Raw genomic sequence first — 9,260 nt, 5'->3', positions numbered from 1 at the left:
TACGGACGATCAAAATCACACATTTTCAGTTCATTATCAATCTATAATCACCTACGTGAACACCTCTATTTTACTAAATAAAAAAGCCTCACTTTAATATTAGGCAAAGAAACCCTTACTTTTAATTAAAAATGAGACCAATAGTGGTGTTATAATTCACCTACATAAGATTTAATTAATTACGATAGGATTTGCTCGTCTGCTGTAATGAAAATTAAGTTCTGGAGCATCCTCAAGTAGTTAGTATTCAGTTATAGGCTTGACGTTCAGTACCTTCTGCTATTCGATTCACATTTTTCTCATAAAAAGACCAAACTTTGAATACCAAACCAAGTCACCACATAAAAAACTTACTGGATGATGATCATTTGAAGAAGAAACGCGAGCCAAAGATGATCGGCGCCTACTTCCAATTCTTCTAGCCACTAATAAGAAAACGCAGATTAAAAGGAAAGCAATGCATCAGTTAAAGTGCTGAACAAACACCGTGAATAAAAACACAAAAGATCTATAACAATAACCACATAAGAAGATGGACCTCGTTTATGAATCTAATCTCATAAAAATGTTGAACTCAGTGGCCGATAGTCTTCTCCTAAGGTCCCTATCTCATGTCTGTCCTTTGTGAGATTTTGTTGCCCGACTGATTATCTTTAATCTAATCGTTTGTTTGATCTTTCTGTTCTCTTTTCCAGTATTCATTTCACCGAGATCTCGTTATGAGATTTGTTATTAGGTCAATGGTTTGTGATTTTGTATTGATTATGATTAATCCCAACTTCAATTGTACCAATATTTTTTTGATTTGGCTTTCAAGGCAGAATCCAGCAAATCATTAATGGGATTTATTGCTCATCTTATTAGCTTTTTCGGAAAAATCATGTCCAGAGTCAGTGGTCTCAATCTGTTTGTATATGGGTCTTTATGGTTTTCGATCAACTCTTTTGATCATGAAGATACCAGTGTTATTGAGTAAGATTCATTCTCATGTAGATTTTGCTTACAAGAAGTCCTATAAGTCTGTCACGCAAGCGCCTATTATCATCCACTGCTCTTTACCCTTTATTCAATACTCTATGAGATACAACCTTGTTTTATTCACTTACATCACGTTCCTAATCTATAGTCCAATTATCCAAATGGAGAACCTCAACCTTAATAGTGATAACAGTGCTACAGCCAAGAGACCAAACCTCACTCAAGCTTAATTGCTTGACCTTTGTCTGGTTGGCCGAGTAATGGTGAACAAACCTATCCACTTAACAATGCTTGAGGCAAGGCTCGGCCCTATGTGGGAACCAAAGTATCAGATAACGCTAATTCTAATGGAGGGTAACAAATTCATGGTCCAACTTTACTCAAAGGCGGATCTTGTTAGAATTCTTGATAGGAGTCCGTGGTTACTCGACAATAACATGATAATCTTGAAAAAAGTTGCTATTGGGGAAGATCCTTTGACGTTAGCTATGGACACCACAGAGATATGGGCACAGAAAAATGAACTGCCGTTTGGGTTCATGGACAAGAAGGTCGGTGCGCTTGTTGGAAGTCATATTGGTAAGATGGTTAAGTTCGATGAGGAAAACAACTATGGGCTATGACGAAAGTATATGAGGGTCCGAGTTGAAATTGCGTTGGATGCTCCGTTACAACAAGAGCTGATCATCGAGTGGGAGGAAGGCGATAACATTAAACTTGTCTTTAAATTTGAGAAACTAGGTAAGTTTTGCTTTGTTTGTGGTGTCATAGGCCACTCTGAAAATTTTTGCAGCGGCAAATTTGAATCAAGCATGACAAGCAACGAAAAGTAGTGGGATGCCTATCTTCGAGCTGAGAACAATTCGGTTGGGGGTGGAAGCAAAGAAGTCAGCAAATGGATTGACGGTGGTCGGAACAAGACTTCCGGCAGCCGGAATGAATGTGGCGCAGCTGTCAATGACATTAATTGTCACTCAAGAGCAATTATTGGCTACGGCATTTCAAACCACAAAGTCTATGGACGCATTAAGGTAGGCATAAATGCAGAGACAAGATCCTTAACTTTCTTTAAGTACACTGAGTATGAAAGGTCAGACGGAACCGGGTTAGTGCGATGGTGGACGGAGATTGATCCTACTGAAGTTACCAATGTTGGGATTAATCAACAGGAAGTCAGAACTAGTACAAAATTATTTGCTCAAAACCTTACCAAATCGGATCAAGTCAACAAAGTTTTAACGGATGGGATGACGGAAAAGGAATAATTTCTCTATGCTAATGGCGGGGGTGCAGAAGCACTTCGAAAACTAATTGATTTAGAAGCCCAACAAAGGGTCAGCCCACAACTTTCAAGGGCGGGTGAGAAAGAAGCGTGTGAAGGAAAAGGCGCTGGGAGCAAGCTTATGGCCAACAGCTGGGTCCCACAAGGGAACGGTCAACAGACAAAGCAGGGACAACAGCATCAAGTTGTCCTCTTCAATGCTAATCAACAGTAGGTGGTCCCACCGACCAGTCAATCAATCCAACCTTTATTGCAGCAATCATCACCAATTAAGAAAATGTCTACGCAAGTCTACAGGCAATTATTTGCAAAGGAGACAACACCAATTAATGTCTCTTTTAAAACTAATAATGTTGTTTTTCAGGTCCAAAAAGTGGAGAAAGTTCAACATTTAATGTTTGCAGGTCAATCATCAGTGATGGATCCTACTTTCAATGCCACTAATTACCGTGCAAAATTTGCTTCCACAAAAGACAAAACTAGCAAGCCGAGCCGAACCCGAGCCGCCAGGAAGGACAAAGGACCGGCTGCAATTCAGAGTCATGGGAAGCCAAGAAAGCCAGCCATCGCGCGCAACCCAGTGAAGCCAGATTCTTTCATGGCTTCTGCACGTGGGGCCAATAGAGCTGGTGGGCCTCAAGAAGAAACTGGGCCTAAAAAAAGGTATAGAATAGAAATTGCTGAAGAGGGTGATCGTGGGAAAGAGGGGCGGAAAGAAATGTCTGTTGTTAATAATCCAGTGTTTGGAAAAAATGAAACGGCGAGACCTGCTAGGCAGGCCTGCCGAGACCAATGAGTATTATAGCGTGGAATTGCCGAGGCCTGGGAAACCTGCGAGTAATTCCTAAAATCAAATTCCTTGTCCGGTATTATAAACAAGATATCCTTTTTCTTTGTGAAACAATGGTTGAAGTCAATAAAATAGAGGAATTTCGTTATCTTTTGGGTTATGATTTTTGCTTTGCACCTGCTAGAAATAATAGAAGCGGAGGTATTGCTTACTTTTGGCGGAATACGGTTAATTGTAGCATTGTTAATTATTCGGCTAACCATATTAGTGCTAAAATTGAAGAAGTTAGTCGTAGTGCGTGGACTTTTACAGGCTTCTACGGTTACCCAGAAATTGCTAGAAGAAGAGACTCTTGGAATTTTATTCGGGGTCTTGCTAGACAAATTAATTTACCTTGGTGTCAAATGGGAGATTTTAATGATATCCTTCATTCCGATGAGAAGAAAGGTAGAGCCACTAGACCAAATTGGCTTATCAGGGGGTTCCGTCATTCTATACAAGATGTTGGTCTCATTGATGTTCATATGGAAGGTTATCTGTTCACTTGGTTTAAAAGTTTGGGTACTACACGTGTTGTGGAAGAAAAGTTAGATCGGGCTTTAGCAACCAACTCTTGGATGCAGCTCTTTCCCAATGCAAAACTAGAAAATCTGGTTGCTCCATCATCAGATCATTTCCCTATCTTGCTAGATAGAACTCTGATGGTTAGAAGTCACAGAGTTGAAAGGTCGTTCAAATTTGAAAATGCAAGGAGAGTTGAGGAAGTGGTAAATGATGTTGTTCGAGGTAGTTGGCTTGGTAGTACAGTAAGTAATGTCATCAACAATATGAACAAATATATAAATTGTTTGTGTTTAATATCTTTGAGTTAAGGATAAGAAAAAATATATAAATTTTCAAGTTCGGAGGGCATTTTGCACATAAGTGTAAAACTTCAGGGGGATATTTGCAAAACGTCATGTTTACTAACAGAAAAATTTGACGGAGGGGGTAAATTGATTAACGTTGTGCAATTTCAGGGGGTAATTGACATTTTGTTAATTTAAGGGGGTAGTTGACGAAACTTACAATTTCGGGGGGGTAATTGACTATTTACTCAATATTATATATATATATATATATATATATATATATATATATATATATATTAGAATAGAATATTGAGACTGTGGGGGAAGATTTGGAAATAAGAGAAAATAAGTAGGTTAAGGATTTATATAAAAGGGGAGAGTTAGAATTAGAAAATAAGGATTACGTGAAACCTGTTTTTGGAGAAAAAGGGAGAAAACCAAGAGAAGAGAGAAGTCAGAGAAGAGAATAATCTTGTGAGAAGAAGAGTAATCTTGTAGAGTCCGATCATCTAATTTATGGTAAGGGTGAGACTAACTTTCTCTAATTCTAAGTTGTATAATTCTGAAATTGAGGTTAGCATGTTGTAGGTTGTAGTTATGGGAATTTTGGAATTAGGTTTTGGAAGTTGTAATTGGTTGTAGAAAGAGTAGATAATCTGATGAATTAGATTGATAATTGGTGATTTTCTAAAATAATGTTTTGGGTCAAGTTTTATATGGTTTTCAGACTCTTTTGATGTATATAAATGTTTTGACAAACTTTGGGATCAAATTTGGGCATAGGGAAGTTAAAATTGGGATTTTGGGGTGAAAAATGGGTTTTTCCCGAGTTGCTCTCTGACAGCACGTCATGTTTTATGTTCTTGCGTCTTTTTCACACGTTTATGTTTTGAATTGGCCTTTGGTGTAAACATGAAAGTTGTAGATAATTGAGTTAGCTTTCCTATGGCTTTGGTTTGACGTGAAAATGATTTTTGGTTCATGAGATATGATGAAAATACTCCAAGGAGGTCTTAGTGAAATCTTATGAAAATTCAGCATAACCGTTTTAAGTTAATCCAAAACTTAAGGAATAATTCCAAACCTCAAAACTAGAAGTACTATGAGTTCAACTAGGGTGTTTAAGAGTATTTAACCTATGTTGTGATGGATCTAATTTGGTTTGACGTGAATATCTTTGTTGGATAATTTGAAATACATGTATTATGTGAATGTTGTTGAATAATTTGAGTTACATATATTTATGTGGAAAAGGTATTATATAGAAAATAATGTTGTTATACCATTCAAGTTGTTATTATTAATGATGCTATGTTGTGAAGTTGTTGTATGTTGTTGTCTTTGTTGTATTGATTATTAAATCATTAAGTTGCATATGTTGGTCAAGTTGTTAAAGTTGTAAGATGTTGAATCAAATTATTGGAGTCATATAAGATATTTAAGTTGTTTAAGTTGTAAGACGTTGAGTCCATGCATACTCATTTAAGTTGAGGGCTTGATGCCCTGTAATGTATATTTATACATATTATGTTGAGGGCTTGATGCCCTGTGAGCCTATTTACGCTCAATACGTTGGGGGCTTGATGCCCCGGTTGGTACCACATGCATGATTAAGAAGTTGAAGTTGCATTTATTGAGTTTAAGTTGTTGAAGTCGCATTGTCGTTGTCGTTAAGTTGTCATTTATCAATGAGATGTTAATGAAGAACTATGTAAAGTATTAATATTTATTAATCGCTGTTATTTATATTGTTATATGATGATGTTTATGATGTGAAGTATATGATGTTATAAGATGAAGTTTATGTTATATTATGATGATGTTTATGATGTGATGATTATGCTGTTACATGATGATGTTATGATGTGATGATTATGTTGTTATATGATTAATGTATATGAGGTGATGAATATGATATTAATGATGACTAGAAGTTGATCGACGATTTAATGAAATATTATATGAAGAGTTAATGTTATTAATTGATGAAGCTTAAGTTGTTAAATGCTTTTGATGAATTACATGCTTATTATTATTGAATGTGAAATCTCACCCCTTTTGCTTGGAAATGTTGCTCTTCGTATGAGTAACTTGCAGGTGATCGAGTTTAAGTTGTTGTTAGATTGCTGTCGTGAGTGGACTATCTCTCACGTGTTTCTTTAGGTGCTCTGATATGTAACGGGATGGGAACTTTGTTACATGCTTTTCTATTCCTTACGTATTACTTTATGAAGCTTATGACTATGTTTTTAGACTGGATTTCTATGAGATATTTATGATGAGGTCTTCATGCCAAAGACTACTATTTTTAGATGTTGAATAAATTCCGCTGCGAAGTTTTAATTATTATGTTATTGAATTTTGAAAGATAATTAGTTAATTATTCCATTTATGATTTAAAAAAAAAAAAAAGAAGTGTGACATTCCGTTTATGTGAATTACTCTGATTATTTTTATGAAATTTTTACGTTGGGAAAACGGGGTGTTACAACGGAGACCTGAATACAAAGTTTTTTCATGCTGCAGCAACCTCTAGGAAAAAAGTTAAGAAAATTCTTTCTCTTGAAAGTAATGAAGGAATTCGCATTACTGATGAAGGTTGAATAAGTTCTATTGCGAAAGTCTATTTTGAGGAACTGTTTGAAGGCCATGAAAGTATTCGCTCTCCTGTAATCAATATGCTAAATCAAGTAAATGATAATGAAGACAATGTACAATTAACATCCCCTTTTTGCAGAGAAGAGTTCAAAGAAGCAATGTTCTCTATGCAGTCTGATAAATGCCCAGGCCCTGACGGTTTTAATCCAGGGTTTTATCAACACTTCTGGTCTATCTGCAGTGATGATATTTTCAACGAGTGCTGTCAGTGGATGAATTAAGGGCAATTCCCACCATCTCTAAATTCCACAAATATAGCATTGATACCAAAAGGAGCAGAACAAAAAACTATGAAAGATTGGAGACCTATAGCTCTTTCTAATGTGCTTTACAACCTTTTGTCGAAGGTCCTGGCAAATCGTTTGAAGAAAATCTTACACAAATGTATTGCTGATTCACAGTCTGCTTTTGTTCCTGGTAGATCCATTTTGGATAACGCTTAGTTGCCATTGAATTAGTTCATTACATGATGACGAAAATGAAAGGCAAAGAGAAAAGCGTTGCGTTGAAGCTGGATATAAGCAAAGCATATGATAGAATTGATTGGGCTTATCTTAGAGATGTTATGAGTAAGATGGGATTTTCAGAGAAATGAATCTAGTGGATCATGATGTGGGTGGGAACAGTTGATTATTCTGTCATCTTGAATAAAGAGAAGATTGGTCCTATCATTCCAGGTTTTGGATTACGACAAGGTGATCCGTTGTCACCATACTTGTTCATTCTTTGCGCTGAAGGTCTCTCGGCGCAAATCAGAAATGCTGAAAGTAGAGGAGATCTTCAAGGAATTCGAGTTTGTCGTATCGCGCCAAGAGTATCTCATCTATTGTTCGCAGATATTGATTCAGTATGAGGAAGCATCAGGTCAAGCTATCAGTCTTCCAGAGTCCGAAATCTTCTATGGCAGAACTATGGAAGACCCAATAAAACAATCCATCACTAACATATTGGGAGTTAGAGCAGTCTTAGGGATTGGTAAATACCTTGGTTTACCTTCAATTGTAAGACGTAGCAAAAAAGCAACTTTCAGTTTTATCAAGGATAGGGTATGGCAAAAAATAAGTATTTGGAGCAGTAAATGTTTGTCCAAAGCAGGTAGAGAGGTTATGATCAAATTTGTTCTTCAAGCTATTCCATCTTATGTTATGAGTATCTTCAGGCTACCCAATACTCTCCTGGATGAAATAGAGAAGATGATGAATGCTTTTTGGTGGGGTCATAATGGTTCAAGTAATAGAGGTTTGAATTGGCTTTCTTGGGAAAAACTATATGTTCACAAAAATGATGGAGGTATGGGCTTCAAGGATTTGGCAGCTTTTAATGTGGCTATGCTTGGCAAACAAAGGTGGCAATTACAAACTAATTCAGATAGTCTTGTCTCAAAAAATTTCAAAGCTAGATACTACCCAAACAGTAGCTATCTAGATGCTAAACTGGGACATAATCCTAGTTTTGTTTGGCGAAGCATTCTCAGCGCCAAGGTGGTGATTAGACAAGGAGCTCGATGGAAATTTGGTGCAGGATTCGATATCCCCATTATTAATGAACCATGGATTTGTTTAGGATCCAGCATTCCACCCGTTGGTGACGACATGTTGGCTCTGGAAGGCGGAGAAAAATGGCCACTATTCAGTTAGAAGTGCTTACCGCATCTGCATAGAGGAGGTCATCAACAATGATCATTTGCGCAAACCAGGGTATTGGAGTGGCATCTGGAGACTGAAAGTTCCCCCAAAGTCAAGAATTTGGTATGGAGAATTTGTAGAGATTGTTTTCCGAATTGTGTGAAGCTATGAAGTAGGGGTGTCAACAGCCCCTCAGAGTGTGTCAGGTGTGAAGACCCCATGAAGATAGTTACCATCTTCTGTTTCATTATCCGATAGCAATTAATATTTGGCAGTCTGCAAATCTTTGGCATATGATCTCCCCATCCACACACCAATTTGATAATGCCCCTGATATTATTTTCAATTTACTACAAAGCTTGTCTGCAGCTCAAATCGAGAATATTGTTACCATAATGTGGAGTATATGGAAAGCTAGGAATCTAAAAATTTGGCAACAAGTGTCAGACTCAACCTTCACAATTCTGGAAAGAGAAAAACATCTGCTAGAAGGTTGGAGAATTGCTAATTGCAAGCAAGCTCCTTTAAGGCATGACAATTCATCTTCCAATACGAGTTCTTCTCACCAAAATGGGGACACGAACGTTCAATGGAGGAAACCGAGCGTTGGTAGATATAAATGCAATGTTGATGCATCCTTTCCAAATAACTCAAACAAAGTGGGTTTTGGAATGTGTATCCGAGACTCAGATGGGAATCATGTCCGCTCTAAAACTATGTGCTTTTATCCATTTTGCTCTATTGATGTTGGGGAGGCTCTAGGTTTATATCATGCACTTCGGTGGATACAAGAACTTCAACTCACAAATGTTGATTTCGAGGTTGACTTTAAAAGAATAGCTGATTATTTCAACAAAGGTCATGGAGATGTCACCGAATTTGGTTTTATTATGGATAGTAATATCCACTTCTGTAACACATACTTAAAAAATTCTCATGTCGAGTTTATTAGGAGGCAAGCGAATGAGGTTGCACACGCTCTAGCTAAGACAGCCACATCTAGTACTAGCTTCCTGGTCTTTGATGATATTCCTGCATGTATTAGTGATTTGATCTTTAATGAAATGACATAATTT

The 9,260-nt window shown here is 37.1% G+C and overlaps 1 protein-coding gene across 1 annotated transcript; it reads left to right on the top strand.

The window, feature by feature from the left end:
* The first annotated feature begins 8,579 nt into the window (after nucleotides 1-8,579).
* Nucleotides 8,580-9,257, top strand: LOC112420106 (uncharacterized). Its single transcript, XM_024778741.1, has one exon. The coding sequence runs from the start codon at nucleotides 8,580-8,582 to the stop codon at nucleotides 9,255-9,257; it is 678 nt and encodes a 225-aa protein (XP_024634509.1).
* Nucleotides 9,258-9,260: the final 3 nt, after the last annotated feature.

Source organism: Medicago truncatula, chromosome 3, assembly GCF_003473485.1.
Source record: "Medicago truncatula cultivar Jemalong A17 chromosome 3, MtrunA17r5.0-ANR, whole genome shotgun sequence".
NCBI lineage: Eukaryota > Viridiplantae > Streptophyta > Magnoliopsida > Fabales > Fabaceae > Medicago > Medicago truncatula.
Note: the sequence above shows the minus strand (reverse complement) of the source record. Positions and strands in the feature narration are given on the sequence as shown.

Bases quoted from the DNA above. Each gene is read 5' to 3' on its own strand.
- LOC112420106 (XM_024778741.1), top strand. From the start codon at position 8,580: ATGTGGAGTATATGGAAAGCTAGGAATCTAAAAATTTGGCAACAAGTG.